Consider the following 18,439-nt stretch of genomic DNA (forward strand, 5'->3'; position numbering starts at 1 on the left):
CGGAAATAAGGATAGCGTCAATGAATGATTGAGAGTCAAATGAGTTAAGAAGATCGGAAAAGTGCGCCGGAATACTTTGAGCGTTCAAGTGTATAATATTAAAATTCTTTAAGTTGTTAGAGAAGTGAGAACTAAGTGTAGAAAGTAAATGATCAGAACAAGTACTGTGAAAGCTATCGTCACTGCAACTCGAGGAGCCCGAAATAGATATAAAACTATCATCTAGAGATTCAAACATTGATAAAAAAATAAAAAATAACAATATAATATTATATATAAATATAATATATACAATAACGTTATCTATATAATAATAAGATATAAATATGTATATGTATTTCTTCTTATATAATTACTTGTAACACACCAACCGACTTCACAATTTAATAAATTTAAAGAATATTTTCAAAATTAACAGAATACATCTGTATATAATTCAATATAGTAGCTGCCGCTGCCTGCTATTATTTGTCATAAGAAAAACAAGGCTTTATCACTTTTTCTTTAAACATAAAAAAAAAAGAACAAGAAACAAAGTAGAAGAAGAACCACAGAGATAAGCAAATTTGACAAAACTATTGATTATTGACAGCTGACATTTGACAGGATACATGTTCACAGTTTACACTTCACTGTAATTCTTAAATAATAATGTAACAAAATAAATAACAATAACAATGTTTTAGACTTGTGAGTAGCAATTATTTTGCAGCTTGTACACAACAAAGCTAGCACATTAAAAATTATGACCTAAATATTATGCATTAAAATTTTAACCTTGTGAATAACAATTATTTTACAGCATGTTTATGTTTATAACATATTAAAGTTAGCACATTAAAAACTTATGACCTAAATTAGACTAAAACAAAAATCCACTAATATATATACATTATTATTGTAACCTGTGACATCACAAACCACAGTAATATATTTTGTGGGTTAAAATTTACATAATATAAAACACTAAGTAAAGTACATACTAGCTATTAAGTCACAATACAGTATTAGAATGTGTTTGTTCCTTTTATTCCATATTATACTATAAATCACTTTAGACTTTAGACATAAGTACGAGAATAATTAATAGAAATGTAGACTAGGCCACACAGTGAAAATATAATATAATTAAACAAGAGAATAACAGTATTTGCTGTAAATTAAGGGCTATAGAATATAAAATATATAATGTACTACTAACCAAGCTGCTTAGTTTTTAGGATTCTTTTGGGTCTTTTGCTGACATCGGCTACAGCTGGGGGAGTGTTATTGGATATGCTAACATTAGATTGTTGCTGGACACTTGTTTTTTCCGAATTGGCATGAGGAATTGCTTGTAGTTCTTGGAGAGATGTTATTTTATGACGTGAGCCATCCGGAGTTGATATTATAATAATACCGTTTCTAGTCCAACAGTTTGAAATTCCAAAAATTTCTCTTGCAGCAATAAAAGTTTCGTGTCTGTTTTTGTTGAGGAATTCTGACATTGTTATGCCTGAGCCCTTTAAGTTTGTTTTAGCGAACCAGATGGAGTCTCTAACTTGGATTTCTTGGAGCTTAACCAGAATAGGTCTGGGCACACCTTCCTTGGCCCTTCCAATCCGTTGGCTTCGTTTGATACAAGAGGAGTCAAGAGACTTTAAGTTTAATTTCATAGAGATAGTTGCCATAGCAACTGCTGAAGTGTCCTCTCTGCTGTCCTCTGGGATTCCATGAAAAAGGAGCATCTTTCTTCGGCTACGCATTTGCTCCTGGTCATGAAATCTACTTAGCAATGCTACCTGGGACTGAAGATTCTGCAGAGCGGACAGAATAAAAGTCCTAAAGCACTCAAATTCTGAGGCTATGTGCGGAGTGGAGATTGTATCGGTTGTTGAAGTGGTAGCCCGGGCAAGTTCTTGTTGGAAACCCTCCATACTAGATTTGAAGACTTTGGCCAGATCATCTATAGTCTTTTGCAGACTTTCCATTTTGAAGTGAAATAAGTAGGATTTGAGTGAGTATTTTAGAGGTTATAAATTGTGAAAAAACTGTTAGGAAACTGAGGTCGGTGGTATTAGGTATTTACGCACTCATAATGTTGTAATTATTGCGGTTTTGTTAATAAACAAGAAGTAAGTGCAAAAAATTTAGCAAAAATATTTTCACACACAAAATGGCGCGTTGCGCGTTGTTTTCGGTAGGCGTCCTTTTTCACTTTCACTTAAAAAGTTATATACACTATTGCTAACACTGTAATTTATTAAGAGATTATATAAATTTGTAATTTAACACAAAACGAAAGTCAATTAACTACTGTAGGTATTTAGAATTATTTTTATAACGGGAGACAACAAAAATACGTGTTGCGCGGCCGCCGATTTAGGCGCGAAAGGCCTTGTAGTGACTATACGGTGCCTGCCTATAGACATACGAACTGTACTCGGGTTTTAAGTTCGCGAAATTACTCGGCTCCCGTCGGTGACACACGAGGTTACCATGCCCCCAGCCACACAGGCGGTTAAGATCGTCGAGCCATAAGTCCGCGTAGGTACTTACTCTCACGTCTGTCACCCCTTTAAGATCGTCGAGCCATAGCCCATAAGTCCGCATACTTACTCGCACGTCTGTCACCCCTTTAACAAACCCAGCCCATAGCGTAGTGCCCATATTTTGTGTAGGTACCTATTCAAAACTAGTAAAAAATTATTGAGAAACGCAGTAGTTGTATAAGGTCCACAGTTGGCATATATCAATAATAATGATTATGATTTTAAATATTATCATTTTAAATAAATTATAAGCAAATTAAAAAAAGCTTTTATTTAAATACTCTAAAAATAAGAAAATAAACCCCTTAAAAATAATTCTAACTATTAAATTATAACCTCAATATATTATACAATTTGCATGATAATAAAAGCTTGTCGCGTGATTTGTAAATAATAAACTAGTAAGTAAGTGCCAATTTAACTGAGTAAACTGATATTATATTTTTTATTTTATAAATTAATTAAATATTGACAGATTGTTAAGTCTCGCGACAAGCTTTTATTATAAGTAGGTAATGCAAATTGTATAATATATTGAGGTTATAACTTAATAGTTAGAATTTTAAGGGGTTTATTTTCTTATTTTTAGAGTATTTAAATAAAAGCTGTTTTTCAATAAAATTTTTGCTTATAATTTATTTTTTGTTTTTTAGTTAAATCTCTGACTAGATTTCTTATGTCTGCTTGATTGTAGTTTGTTTTGTTTCAAGAATTTGTTAAAATCTGATTAACTTAGGTCGCTGGTTTTGACTTGACACAAGACACGACACGACACGACACGACACGACATGAAACGACACGTCACGACAGGACACGACATGACTTTTCAATTTACTCTCAATGAGCCTTTTTGTTTGATACCCATATTGCAGAAGTGCTTTAAAAATTTTTTAAATTAGATTCCCTATCTTGGACGAGCCGCCATATTGGATGAAGAATGACATTACATTCGTTTCTCAGTTACTCTCAATGAGCTCTTTCATTTGATACCCATTGCCCATATTGCAGAAGTGCATTAAAAATAACTATATTCCCCTATCTTGAATGAGACGCCATATTGGGTGTAGAATGACATTACATTCGTTTTCGAATTACTCTCAAAAGGCCTTTTCATTTAATATCCATATTGTAGAACTGCATAGAAAATAACTATTTCGCCATCTTGGATAGTCGGCCATATTGGATTTAGAGTGATGTCACATACAATATCATGCATTGTCATCCAAACTAAACGTGCATGCATAATTTCAGCTCGATCGGTTAAATATATCTACTTCAAAATTGAGTTCCAAAATTTCACCCGAACATACATACTTACATACATACAGAGCAAGTTAAATAAAAGCTTTTAAAAACAGCAGCTATAGCTAAAATGTGCGCTAGCTCTTTCGTAAATTACAACGAAAGTGGGGAATTACGAAAGAGGGCAGCGTTGAGTAGGCGTCAAATGTAATGTTACCATTTCAAATAAAACACATTCCTCTTTCATGTTTTATGAAATGAGCCTATAAAATCTTGGTGAGAAATACAGAAGATCTTTGACGGATAGATCAATCATTTTAGATGTTACTGTTAATAATTTACTATAATATACTAATGATTAAAAACACAACTGAAAAAACATTGCCACATTAAAAAAGACGTTTACGTAGTAAGAAAGTGATTAGCCCAGTTGTCAGTCAATCATATGTTTTTTAATTAACGGTGTCATTGTTTGTTTACTAATGACAGATTTAAAAGTTTGTTGAACATTTTATTGTTTATACTTTATAAATATGAATATTTCTGAAAGTGCAGATGAATCAAGTTGTAGTTCGTGTAAAAGGCAAGAAAATGGCGACTCGACGACGGAAACAGATCGCCCCTTGAAGAAGGCACGCTTTGCTTGGCAAGTAAAAGGAAAATATCATCTAAAGAACGAAATATCTCTTGATAAATCGTCGAAATCAACGCCTGAAGGTAGTGTCGCCGGTACATTTTCAGAAAATGAAAGTGAATGTAAGAAAATATGCTCTACTGTAGAACCAAACCTTGAAATACTGGGCAATCTGTTTGAACAAGACTTGTGTACTTTAGACTCAGTGACTAAGTCTGACCAACAAATATTACCTAATAGAATCTCTGAAGAAAAATTACCATATCCTAAACCACTCAGCACAGAAAATGTAGATATTATTGAATATGAATCTAATATGAATATAAGAAATGAATTAGAAGACCAATGCATAGCCAGCTGGCAGGCCAGACAGGTAATTCTTGTAGTGTAGTAGTGTTTATTTACATAATATTGTCAAGTATACATTATTTTGTGTCTTATTAGATAGGCAATAATATGTCTTAAACATTTTAATGAATATTGTACTTAATAAGTTTTGTCTCTTATTGGTTAAATTAATTATTTGGTCAACCCTCTTCAAAGACTTACAAGAAAATTAATATCCATTTGTTTTTCAGATGACAAAATGCTTTTTAGACAATACAATAAATAGTCTTATTGATGGCTGGATGAGAGGACCACTTCTCACTGATATTGATGATGATAGATTCACAGTTTTTGGTGATCCGGAACCTTTAGAAGACAACAATGATGATAGCATAGAAAATGAAGGAATTCTCATGGCTATTTCCGCACACGGCCTACAAAATGCATCTGCTTCAAGTGAATATAGTACCGACAGTACTAATACTAGTAATAATGATTCAAAACCGTTTTTATCACCTCCTAGCAGTCCACAACCAGAAATTTTGGATTCGAGCACCAGTTTTAGAAATGACAAAGTTTATGTAGATGACATATCAAAAAACACATCACAAGATGATTATGCATACTCACCATGTGATAGCAATAAAAATGAAATAGGCGAAGATTTTGATACCATCAACAATAACTATAGTGATAATGATAATAGTCATTATGACTTCCTAGATACTGCTGTATCATTTGCTATTCAGTACAAGGGACTGACTTCGTACGGCACTGATTATGGATAGAATTGCTAAATGTAAGACAAAAATAGCCTTCGAATAACTATAAAACTAAGTCCTAGTCGCTCATTCAGAATTAAAGAGACCTAATCCAAAACTTTGGGTGTTTTGGGTAAATTGATATTATTTCCATTACCTAGTGTTTTCTCATAAGTAATATTAATGAGGTCACTTCAATTCTTAATAAGCATAGTGTATTTTGTGTACACTGAAAAACAATTTTCACAGTGTTCATTACTCTTATTGAGTACCGTTATGAATACAAATCCTTACTTAACATGTATGTTTTAAGGTTTTAAATACACAATTTGTTATGTATACTCACATATTACTAAGATATTATATTAATATACTGCCATAATAATATATTGTAAATATTTTAAAAATTATAGCTGAGTACTTGAAACAATAGTAAAGTGACCCTTCTTATCCATCCTTATCATTTTGCTTGGTTGTGAAAGTGACAGAATGTAAATAGGAGGTCTCCTAACTTTTATTGGTGTTTAAAAACTCAGCTATTGAGCATCACATTCTTAATTAGTGATAGGACTATAATAATTGATTGATATGGATACAGAATTAATGTCATTCCATTGTGTAAGTTTTTTTTATTATTATCAGGTTTATTTGCTAATTTAATTAATTTTAAAATAAACTTGATATTAGACAGCAGGTACTGCCTTTATGTTTGTGCCAGGAAACAGATATTTAAAGAACTATGAAGAAATTCTATTGTAATTTTTGTAATGTTATTTAAAATGCTCAAGTTTTCTTTTCATTATAACTCAGATCATAATTTTATACAGTGGCGGCCTTGCTCATTGCGAGGCCCCGGGCGGCAGGATTTTTTCCTAAGACAAAGGGCCTCGCAGGCCCTTTGTCTTACGAAAAAAATACCTAAGAGATGCGAAAGTAGGGATGATAAACTTTAAAATTGATATTCGCGCTTTTACTAAGATTATCATCTCTTATTTAACACAATAATCAATTTTTTTACGCGAGGCCACTGCAAGAGCGAGGCTCCGGGCGATTGCCCATTCGCCACCCCCTAAGGCCGCGAGTGATTTTATACTAGCAGAGGGTAGATATTATTATCTCATCGAAAATCGAATTTACATTCATTTGGTTTCAAAATATATAATACCCTCTTGCAACTATTTTTATTTCGCTATGTAGACTATTTTTATGTAGGTGCGTCAATCAGGTACAAAACTAATTTGAACTGTATGAAAACTGTAGTTATTCCATCCATAATAAGAGATGGCGCTGGATAATGAAATAGCCGAACTTTTGTTACAACCATTTTTTGTTTATTCCTAAAAATTATTTATTTTAGTTTATTGTGCAATAGTAATCTCTTTTTTGTAATAATAATTAGTAGTTATTTGATTTATGTGAAATGTACTAGTAGCTTTTACTATGTGTAATGTTTCTTCATATCTTTTTTATGAACAAGTTTATTCATTTTTAAGTAAATATATTATTCTGTTTTAAGCTTGCAGAACATTAATATAGACATAAAAAACGTTTGTTTTAATGATTTAATAATAGAGCTTAAAAGTTAAACTTACATTGATTGGAAGTCAATGAAGTCAAAATTAATTAGAAGATGTATCTATTTTAGTTTTTCATGTAATTTTTATTTGTAAGTGAAGAAAATTATACCTTCTACATTAAAGTTTTACTGTAAACTACAAATATTTTTTATTAAAAACACCTAAACAAATACATTGGAAAGACAGTATCGTTGTTATGTATGTTACGCTCACACACATGCCTAATAGTTTTTATACTACTAATTCTATATTTTTCATATGTGATAAGTCAACTAGCCTTCGAAAAACAGCTCACAGACAAATAGAAACCAAGCTCATTTTGTTGTTCATTAAAGTATATTATACTTTTTATTTGGCCTTAGGAAATAAAATACAAATATACTCGATAACAACTTTATTGCTTCTTATTATTCACATAATACAAAATAAACTATGCACAAGTATAAGACCACTGTTGTAATTCTATTTGACTTTATATTTAGAAATACAAGTTTTGCGCGGGTAATGTCAACAACAGGCGATCCAATATACAAAGAAACAGTCTCCTGAGAATTAATTTGTGATGTTCTTACTGTAACACATGGCCGCGACTCCTAAACTGTAAAATCTCTAATTAGTATGTACAAGCAGTACCTAGTCATTGTAATTAAATATATTTACAAAATGTATTAGAAAATCTTTCTCCCGTATTCCTAAATCATTAAGACTACCTACGTCTAAACATTCCCACGAAATAAACGAAAACCTTTAGGTATGGCCTCAACCGAGAATAAAAAGGGTAAAATAATTTCACATGCAATCAGATACGAAAAGTAAATACATAGTCTGTCGAACAAATTAGGCCTGCACTCTGGTGGTTAAAAAAGGAACTTAAATTGTATATTACAATAATAATCATTGTTATAAAATATTATATTGAATTCAGACTGAAAATTAATAAATATGAGATTAAAAATAAATTGTAAGTTAAAATGTCGACTTAATTATTGTATTAATAAATATTTTAGTATTATTTTAAATTGGAATTAAATAAAAATGTACGAGCCAAATCATTAAAAACATTTCTGTAAAATAGTGAGAGGACCTCGCGCGCCAGGCAGAGTTTTTACTAATAAAAATGAAATCAGTATTGCGCTGATTAGTAGCTAATATTCGTTTGTAAAAATGCCATACCTTTCATAATAATTGAGATAGCCCTTATTACACGGCAAAACCCAGACTAGCGCACATAGGCCTCAGCATGTAACAATTCGACAATATGACAATATTAATATGTACTTACATAAAATTAGGTAATACAAACATATGAATATAGTTCATAACTATGTGTTAATACACTAAACATTACGATAAAATGTCATGGTGTTTTATACCTACTCTCAATGCTGCATTACCCACTTGCCAGTCTGGGTATTGTCTAATCATTTGTTTAAAAACATGACCTCTCTTTCATACATAGAGCGAAACAGAAAACATGATAATTTATACACAATCAAACTAATTGGCGAAAGTGGGCTCAGGTAAACTAAATTAACATCTTCATACTGTAAAAATATAATATTTAATACATAATATTATTATAACATTATAATGTATATCCTCTTGTAAGTCAACTACACAACACATTATAAGCACATCCCATTGCTCGCCTCTTTCTTTCGTGCAGGAGTATTTTTCCGTCTCGTTTTCGCAATTGCGCGATAGAAAGAGAGAACAATAATCTTCGTACGCGATGATTAAAAGAGACAGAGCGATAGAGCTAGATTCAAACTTTGATTTTTATAAGAAGATTGAGCACAAAGTATAATGTCGATGCTCTAAGCAGAGTTGTTTCACTGTGATATTACCAAAACACCACCCCTTATTAATAAAAATATTTACTCCAGACTATAATACATATATTGCTATATTTGAGGGTTACGTTAAAAAAGCAACTTGATAAACAGTGATAGCCACATGCATTTGTATCAGCATGGAGTTTTTTTTAATTAATAGAGGGGCAACAGTCATAACGTCATGTGCAAAACTCTTACTGTAAATTGTAATTGATCAACAAAATGTAAATTCATAACAAAAGTCGGCTCCGTCAAAAATTTTCAATGTGAGACAGGTCATTACTCATTTCAATTGATCTTGGAATCCTACATTCTATTTAATTTAAAAATGTTAGCATACAAAATTTTACATTTAAATTTTTATTTCACAACCGAAAAGTAGCATACGATAAAATTACATATAAGTATTAGAGTAATGTTATTAAATTATTACAAATAAAAGTACATCTTTAAGCTGATGGCACTGTGTGTGAAGAACATAAAAGTTTTGATTGTGGAATTAGGTTGTGCCAATTTGAGTTTTCAATTAAATGTTTCTTTCTATACATTGTCTATTCTGTTAACACATTGTAAGAAACTGAAACGTAAATCCTTTGAATAACATACTAGTACTAGGCTGTATTGCCATAGCAATATGTTAAACCTTCAATAATAAACAGGCAAAGTTCAGTCAGTTAACACTGAGAGGCGATTGCTGCGACGATTGACGAAGTCGCGCCAATAATATGCAGCGCTTCGTAACACAATGAATTCGATGTTCGCGTCACCGCTCGGGAAGAATTGAGCCTTTCTATATCTCTTGCTCTTCGCCTCTCGAGAATTAAACTTAAATAGTTTTTTTTCTTTGTGGCAGATTTTAATCTCAGTGCATTATAGTCTACTCTATGTACACTTAATTCTTTCGAAAGTTAAAAAATTTAAAAACACATCTTAACTCTTATTTTTTAACAAAGCGTATGGATTCATCGTATTTACACGTATTAAATATAACGCATACTATGTTACATGCAAACTCTAGGGCACCAAATAATAAGTACATTTTTAGAGCCACGCGGCTCTCGATTGCCTTCAAACACATCACAACCACCACTTAAGCTACCGTTAAAGTAAATCTCTTATGTTAATTATGTGCTGCAATATTAGAGGTAAAGGCAAGCTTGCTTAAGGCTAGACCGCACTAGGCGTAACTACACAGCGATGCGACGCGACGCGTCGCGGCCAAACATTCTTTGTATGTAATTGTACGAGTTTTTCGCACTACGCGGCAGCGGAACCACGCGCCGCAGCACTGCAGTGGCGTATGACATGTCGCGTCATGTCGCACCGCTGCCGCGTAGTGCGGTCTTACCTTAATCTAGCTCTGTAGGTCATATAAAAAATACAATATGACTTATAGTAATTATTCATTTTACACTTTTTGTGAAAAATAAACTTTATATTTTTCCTTTAGAACTATCACAGTTATTTTACATAATCATTATCGTTTTACCTTATGTCTGTATTGTTATTTACAAAAAAATCTATCATTTTATTGTTTAGTTAATTTTTATATATTATAAAACAGATCTGTGTATGTATCCCTAAGTAATTATATAGAATAACTGTGTATAGCGATCACTGGTTCTTTACTAATGAATTAGTAATTAAAATGTTGACTTCTAAAATGAAGTTTCGATTCCCACAAAAAAAGTATGTGCCTGCCATTTTTAATATAAGAACAAGATGCAACATCTAAAATCTGCTTCTTAGCCCACATTTACTTTAAGGCGGAAATTTAAGACTATAAATTACTCTAGGTATATTTACAATATACACAGCATACTTCTCGCCCAGACTTTAGGGGCCTATATTGCTTGATTTCAAAGTTAAAATGCACAAAAATTCCTATGTGATGATATCCCACATAATAGCTTTAGCAGATATTATGCGAAAGCACTTTAAAAATACGCCTACACAATTTCCTATACGATCGTACGGCGGTATAGTCCAAAATTGAGAAAATCTTACAATAAGAAGCATTGTTTCGATAGAGGCACACGCCTTCACTCACAAATAAATAAGGACTAGTCAAAGATTTTAGAACATGGTTTGATCTCGAGTTTCCTAATCAAATTAAAAATACCGTTTCCTTTAAATGTTTTCAATGAGATCCATCTTCGTAAAATTAAGCAGTCAAATATCAAACTCATGACACTAAAACAAATGATTATGTGATACATAGTTGAGCCCAGTTCATATGGGTGACAGGAGCTCCGAGTTGGCGCATCGCTATGGTTTGAACTTCACGAGGGGTATGTTCTTTGAATGTAGGCACTTATCACAAACCCATTCGGCGTACACCTCCGCCGTCAGCAGCTGGAAAGCCGGCTCCGTGAGTCCCGTGCAGCCCCTGGAAAGTTACACAAAATCATAACTATGCTTGCCAACATTCATTTAGAATATTGTTTGATATTAAATGTCTGGTCTTACACAAAAATCTCCCTTTTTTAATATAGCTATTGATAAACAAAATCTTAAAACTAAGTCTGTGTTATGCATATCTAATGTATTTAGGTGGAGCCAAGAGGATTTTTGAGGACTGAACAATTTTATTGTTTATGTACTGTTTACAATATACAAGAATTTTAGTTTAATTTTCTATACTAATAGTACTTTTTGATAAGGTTTTGATAATAATTACCTATGGAACCAGAAGTTGCATCCAGACTCACACAAGATCGCTTGATCATTGTCATGCACCTCTTTGTGGCAAACCCCACAGGGGTATATGGGAGGTGCATTTGGGTTTTGTGGATTGAACACCATCGGTTGATCAGGCGGATACACCTTCCCAGCTGTAACTGGCATGGGTTTGGGTCCAAACATACCCATTCCTTGCCCCATAGGGCCAACACCTTGGCCCCCAGGGCCTCCCATTGCCATACCACTCATTCCTGCCAATGGCCCACAGTTGCCCATATTTCCTGGGCCGGGACCCATTCCCATGTTGCCACTACCACTCATAGGCCCCATTGGTCCTCCGTGACCCATATGATTTCCTGAGTACGGGGGCCCGGGGCCCATCGACGTCATAGGCCCATTTCCTCCCATTGGCCCGCTGCCCATACCCGAACCCATGGGACTGCCGTGCCTCATGGGTCCACAGTGTCCCGGACCCATGCCCCCACTTTGCATAGGACTGGGTGACATTATTGAGCTGTTAGGGCCCATTGACCCATTCGAACAACTGGGGCCCATTGGGCCATTCATTCGGGGCACATTCATTCCTGGACCACCTCCTCCCATGGGTCCATTCATAGGGCCATTCATCGAGCTTCCACCTAATGGACTGTGCATGGGTGGACCCATGGGACTGTTGCTCATATGGTTTCCTGCCATCGATCCCATGTTCATAGGACTTCCCATGGGCCCTGAAGACATCGGCGAGCCCATCGGCATCGCATTCATCGGGCTCATTGGACTACCCATAGACCTGGAATTGGGGCCCATACCTGGACCCATACTGTGATTGTTCATGCCCATATTCGGACCGCCCATGGGCGACATTCCTCCCATATGACCCATTGGGCTCATATTACCCATGGGACTTATTCCTCCTCTCGGGGGCATCGGTTGATTCATGGGGCTCATGTTGTGCGGCAAGGGGCTCATGTGTCTCATAGGTGGCCCTCCCATGCCATGCATCGGCCCCATCATTCCCATGGGTCCATTTTGGCTCATCATGGGCCCGTTTTGGTTCATCATGGGTCCATTGTGAGAGACCGTCGACGGTGAATCATCAAAAGGGTTGGAAGCCACAATAGTATCCCCATACCCGGTTAACGGTGGGGGCAGTAAGTCTTGTGCAGTGGGAGGAGGCTGCGGGTTACTCAGAGCATTGTTTGCGTTGGATGTTTTTCTCCTCTTCTTGGGGTTGCTCGGCGCCGGCGCCGGCGGCGTGGGGGTCTCCATGGGCGGCTTGAAGTCCGGCGGCCCCAGCCCGGGGCCAGGCAGCCTGTACGTCGGCATACCCGCCAGATTGTGACTCATCTTTATATTTTTCTCATACAGCTTCGACGACCATCGTATTAGACTACGAGAATTATTTTAGAAGATATATTGACGACTAAGGCACCGCATTGTCACGAGAAAGCGCAATAACGTGCCGGAAGACTGCTTGTGTCTATTTCTGTAACAAAAAAGTACATTTACTTGGAATAGTAGCAAATACTCGCCGTGCACGTATCGTATTACGGTAACGTTCGCGTTTTATTAATACTAGTGTTAAATAATCACCACGAGATCCAATAATATACGAATCGTAAATAGAACGGCAAATGTATTGCAATATTATGCTGCATACACTTCACTCGTAAAAGAGTTGTTTTGCTACAAAAGTTGTACTTTTATATATCAACAATGAATTTTATTACAAAAAATACAATAAAACTTACTGCATTATCAATTTAGCATTGGAATAACTGATTATTTTTTGTCCTCATAAAAAGACCCCAAGGCAGGCGTGCAACATATGACGAAATACGATAGGAAATCCACTTCCCACGTTTAGTTCTTGCTTTTCGCTTGTGGTTTTTTGATCGATAACTATTTTAACACATACAATTTTCACTTATATCAAGAAATAGTTGTCCAGTAAATGCATTTTTATTTACGACTCATGATATTCCAAACAACACACGCCACATTCACGATGTATTTTTATCAGAAAATTGCCGCTAGGGGGCGTTTAGTTTTTTTTTTATTACTTGAGGCATGCGAGCAAAAGTAAACAAATATGTTTATTTTTATTTACAATAAAATAAATTTTATTATTCTTATTTATTTGGTAGACCGTGACCAAAATATAAAGCAATATATATTTTATTATTTCTTTGTTTGTTCACTTTGTACTTTGTTACGATTTTGTATGGTTCTACAAAAAAAAATGTTTGACAATTGACAGCTTACAGGTTACTTGTCAGTTGTCACTTGATTCTTGATTTTGAGGTTATAATTTTAATACAAAGTTAAAATTTTAATACAACGGAGAATTTTAAATATAAAATTTAGAAAAATATGGCTTTTCATAAATTGTTTTCAAGACTAACTATAAATACCTCGCCTAGTATAGTTACAAGGTCTATTCATGTATCTCCCAGTTTGTTAATAAGTAAACCAAATCTCGTCAAACCAAAACCTGGTTTGGGTATAAGTTACAGGAGAATTGTCCATTACCCTGAGGAATACACAGTGAAACCATTGGAAGTCACCAATCTCGCTGGTAGAGATCCAGTGTCAGGTTTGTACTAGCTTTTTACTTTTTTTTTTCAGTATTTACAAATACGGCGTTCTTTCGCCAGTCAACTAATATTATTTGCTATGCATTTTGGACTGAACTATTCTTATTCTTTCTTTTCAGGTCGAATTGTAGCTAAAGGTATTGGTGGTGGTATTAAACACAAGTTCCACTGGATCAAGTGGTTTAGAGATGGACCCACGGAAGGCCCACCACAGGAAGAAAAAGTTATTGAGGTGGATATCATTTACACTTATGCTTCTTTCGTCTTTGCTAGCAGAGATTTGAAAAGATTGCTTTTAAAACAATATTAATTGCCAATTGTAAATGCCAAAGTGTACCTGTATTGCTATTAGTCTGTATGTTTGTTTACAAGTTACACTTAAACCACTAATCCAATTTTGATGAAATTTGGTATAACATATATTACGGACATTGGGAAAGGACAGATGTGTGGTATAAAATTTTTGGCACAACAAAGCCGCAATTTTATACATAATAATTTAAGCACTTATTTACTTACATTTCTTCCACTGAGAGTTTAAGTTTAAAGATATAAGATTGTCAATTGTTTCCAGGTATTGGAATGTGGATGCAGAACTGCCCATGTGGCTCTAGTGGCAGTGGGGAAGGAGATGAAGTACATTCTGGCCACGGAGAACATGAAAGCCGGTGACATCATTAAAACCTCCAGGCATTTACCCAGAATTCCAGGTGAATTGTATTTGCTTGAATAGACCATGAAAGGATTTTATTGCCCATTTACAAATTTTTATACTTTGTGCGTTTTATGATGATATGCGTGACACATTATAATTGACAATAGTAGGGAAGTTACCTATCAAAAATTAATCGATAATTTAAAAATATCGAATCACTTCGTAAAGGAATTGCAATCGAAATTATCGATTTCGTACTGACATTTCAGTGGTGCCGGCGATTTAAGATGCCGCCCTTTTTATCGATTTGATTTCAATTCAACAGTGTCAATCTCTATTGACATAGGTTCCGTTTCATGCATCTGACATTTTTCAAATGTTTTCGTAACAATAATATATTCCTATTTCACAGTTAATAATATAATTTTATATTAATAAGTTAACATTTAGCAACTTTTCATTTTTATTCATTTACAATTATAGAAAACATTTGTTTTTGTAGATGGAATATAATTTTAACATTTTGATTTTTTTTTTTGCTTTCTTGTAAAAAAAAACCCGTAGCAAGGAATATGAAAACTGTCACCCATATCATCTTAAAACGCACAAACTATAGGGTTCCATACCCAAAGGGTAAAAACGGGACCCTATTACTGAGACTTTGATGTCTGTCCCTCTGTCTGTCTGTCTCCAGGCTGTAACTCAAGAACATTATTTTTTTTTTAAACCTTTATTTATCAATAAAATTACAAAAACAATGTTATACGGCGCAATATAAGCTTATACAAGTTTTACCATGCGCCGTCCAGTCGTTGTTTCACAATATATCAAAATAAGTGCAAATTATTATAAGTACATTGATCATCTGTTGATGTGTGTATAAGTGTAAATGTAGTGTGTAAGGCGTCATGATCATACTAAACGTGCGCGCGCACCCGGGCCGCGCAGCGACTGACGTGCACTGCACAGCCCACGGCTGCGCCCGCGCCGTTCAATACATTCACAACCGGTTAGCAGTTAGTAGTTAGACACTGATTATACAGGTGATAAGGGAAAACATTAATTACTCACATTGAGATGTTAAGTTGTTTAATATATAAGTTTTTAATTTTGATTTAATATTCTTTGGGGTTAAACTATTTTTTATTTATGTATTTAGGTTATTGATTAGCTTAGGTATTAAATACTCGAGACAATTTTTACCGTATGAATTTGTAAACTGAGGGACTTCTAATTTTGATAAGTTGGTGCTGCGAGTGTTGTATGTATTTTGTTTCAGAACTTGAATATTACTGTTGAAGAATAGCTAGAGAGTTGAAATTTTCACAGATTATGTATATCAGTTGCAGCTATAACAACAAATACTAAAATCTTATTAATATTTAAGGGGTGCTCCCATACAACAAACATGATTTTTTTGGCCTTTTTTTTTCGTGATCCATAATGGCAACATGTAGGCACATTTTCACAAAATCCTTAGTTATACATATAATATGCGCTTTAATATTTAATGATAAAATTTAAATAAAATAAATAATTAAGGGGGGCTCCCATAGAAAAAACACAATTTTTTCCCTACTTTCGCTCTATAATAGTACGGAACCCTTCGTGCGTGAGTCCAATTCGCTCTTGGCCGATTTTTTAAATTGATTTGTGGCCTTTTTAAATAGTAGGGGCACAGAATACATATTAATTTAACAGTAGGGGTCAAACTGTAAGTGTAGGCAATATTTTAAGTGTTTGTGAATTTTCAATAACTTTTTGTGCTTATCTTTTTTTTTACAGTGAGAGCAAATGAGGGTGATGCTTATGTTTTGGGTGCCTTACCTACTGGGACACTTGTGCACTCTATAGAAAAAGTACCAGGTTAGGCAACTATATCAAATTACCATAATATTAATTTTTTTTTAAATGTAATAAGGGGGCAAACGGGCAAGCGGATCACCTGTAGATGGAAAGCAACTTCCGTCGCCCATGGACATTCGCAGCATCAGAAGAGCTGCATCTGCCGGCCTTTTAAGAGGAAATAGGGTGATAGGGGAGGGTAGGAAAGGGAAAAGGGTAGAGGATTGGGCCTCTAGTAAACTCACTCACCCGGCGAAACACTACGCAAGCGCTGTTTCACGCCGGTTTTCTGTAAGCCCGTGGTATTTCTCCGGCCCATTCGTGCCGAAGCATGGCTCTCCCACGTTAACGATTAATTTATTAGGCTTGGCTATCTGATGTTAATTACATGGGTGTTCAGTCTATTTTTTTTCTGGATTAGCCCTCTGCATACGGTTCAATTTCTGTGGTAAGGAAAATACATAGTTTTTTTACTCTGTTTGTAATTGTGAATATACAAACAGTGTAAAAACTGTAACTACAGCTAATAAATATTTATAACTTTAATAATGACCCATTATTAATTTTCTTTTAGGAAAAGGAGGAGTTTATGTAAACGCAGCAGGGACATACGGGACAATTCTCCGGAGGCAGGATGATAGAATTATAGTTCAAATGCCATCAAAGATGCTATTCAGCTTTGATGAGCGTTGTATGGCTGTGGTTGGTATGTAAACTATTTTTATACATTTTTAGGGTTCCGTGCCCAAAGGGTAAAAACGGGACCCTATTACTAAGACTTCATTGTCTGTCTGTCTCCAGGCTGTAACTCAAAAACGGTAATAGCTAGATTATGTATATCTGTTGCCGCTATAACGACAAATACTAAAATCAAAATAAAATTTAAATTTAAGGAAACATTATTTTTTTGGCATTTTTTTGCTCTTTATCAATAATGACAACAGGTACTTGAACTTTTCTCATAGTCCTTAATTATATGTGTACTGTAATATTTAATAATAATTTGAAAATAAAATAAAAATTTAGGGGGGCTCCCATACAGAAAGTACAAATGTTGGCCTAATTTTGCTCTATAATGGTACGGAACCCTTCGTGCGCGAGTCCGACTCCCACTCGGCCGATTTTGTTACATTATTCATACTAAACTAAACGGCGTGTAGGTCGACCTCCAACTAGGGTCAAGGTGGGACGACAATCTCTGTTTCGTTGCGGGCCCATGTGGGATGCAAGTAGCAGGAGATCAGCCATCTTGACATTCATTGAGAGAGGCCTATGTCCAGCAGAGGCTCACTTGATGATTGATGATCCATACAAATTTTATAAATCTGGTTATTTATAGTTTTGATGAAATTCGGCATTGAGTATACCTACTTTATAACCTGAAAAAGGACATAGGACAGTTTTTATTCCATATGATTACCAACAGCACAATTTGCAGGAAACTCCGAATTAAAATATATACTCCAAAAGTAGTCTTTTATTGCGTATCTTTATTTATTTATATTTTTTCAGGTCGTCTATCCAACATAGAGCACGGATCGACACCTATAGGGTCAGCTCAGAGGAACAGATGGCTAGGAAACAGACCAAGATCAGGATTGTGGAAGAGGAAAGATGGCAGACACGGAAGAAAGATAAAGCCACCAAAGCCCGTAAAGGAAATACATGCTAAGGCCGACCAAAGGTCACCTCCTATTCAAATGACAATGCACCATTGAGTTTTATAAATAAATAGTTGTATAGTTATGTTGTT

At 34.7% G+C, this 18,439-nt stretch overlaps 3 protein-coding genes across 3 annotated transcripts; 2 read left to right on the forward strand and 1 right to left on the reverse strand.

Annotated features, from left to right (window-relative positions):
- Positions 1 to 4,228: 4,228 nt before the first annotated feature.
- Positions 4,229 to 5,870, forward strand: LOC121734324. The gene is made up of 2 exons (XM_042124856.1): positions 4,229 to 4,780; positions 4,986 to 5,870. Exons 1-2 carry the CDS (start codon positions 4,307 to 4,309, stop codon positions 5,520 to 5,522), a joined length of 1,011 nt encoding a protein of 336 aa, XP_041980790.1. The 5' UTR covers positions 4,229 to 4,306; the 3' UTR covers positions 5,523 to 5,870.
- A 2,180-nt stretch (positions 5,871 to 8,050) lies between these two features.
- LOC121734323 (protein pygopus-like) lies at positions 8,051 to 13,590 on the reverse strand. The gene is made up of 3 exons (XM_042124855.1): positions 13,341 to 13,590; positions 11,588 to 13,075; positions 8,051 to 11,296 (listed from the first exon to the last, which is right to left on the reverse strand). The coding sequence occupies exons 2-3, from the start codon at positions 12,934 to 12,936 to the stop codon at positions 11,176 to 11,178; spliced, it is 1,470 nt and encodes a 489-aa protein (XP_041980789.1). The 5' UTR covers positions 12,937 to 13,075; positions 13,341 to 13,590; the 3' UTR covers positions 8,051 to 11,175.
- A 321-nt stretch (positions 13,591 to 13,911) lies between these two features.
- LOC121734325 (39S ribosomal protein L2, mitochondrial) lies at positions 13,912 to 18,432 on the forward strand. The gene is made up of 6 exons (XM_042124857.1): positions 13,912 to 14,185; positions 14,306 to 14,418; positions 14,761 to 14,896; positions 16,627 to 16,707; positions 17,261 to 17,392; positions 18,199 to 18,432. The coding sequence occupies exons 1-6, from the start codon at positions 13,963 to 13,965 to the stop codon at positions 18,402 to 18,404; spliced, it is 891 nt and encodes a 296-aa protein (XP_041980791.1). The 5' UTR covers positions 13,912 to 13,962; the 3' UTR covers positions 18,405 to 18,432.
- The last annotated feature ends 7 nt before the right edge of the window (positions 18,433 to 18,439 follow it).

This window comes from Aricia agestis, chromosome 15, assembly GCF_905147365.1.
Source record: "Aricia agestis chromosome 15, ilAriAges1.1, whole genome shotgun sequence".
Classification (NCBI taxonomy): Eukaryota; Metazoa; Arthropoda; class Insecta; order Lepidoptera; family Lycaenidae; genus Aricia; species Aricia agestis.

Coding starts and splice junctions, on each gene's coding strand:
- LOC121734323 (XM_042124855.1), bottom strand. CDS start 12,936: ATGAGTCACAATCTGGCGGGTATGCCGACGTACAGGCTGCCTGGCCCC. Junction 11,297..11,587: donor TGCAACTTCTGGTTCCATAG/GTAATTATTATC, acceptor GTAACTTTCCAG/GGGCTGCACGGGACTCACGG.
- LOC121734324 (XM_042124856.1), top strand. CDS start 4,307: ATGAATATTTCTGAAAGTGCAGATGAATCAAGTTGTAGTTCGTGTAAA. Junction 4,781..4,985: donor CCAGCTGGCAGGCCAGACAG/GTAATTCTTGTA, acceptor TTTGTTTTTCAG/ATGACAAAATGCTTTTTAGA.
- LOC121734325 (XM_042124857.1), top strand. CDS start 13,963: ATGGCTTTTCATAAATTGTTTTCAAGACTAACTATAAATACCTCGCCT. Junction 14,419..14,760: donor AGGAAGAAAAAGTTATTGAG/GTGGATATCATT, acceptor AATTGTTTCCAG/GTATTGGAATGTGGATGCAG. Junction 14,897..16,626: donor GCATTTACCCAGAATTCCAG/GTGAATTGTATT, acceptor TTTTTTTTACAG/TGAGAGCAAATGAGGGTGAT.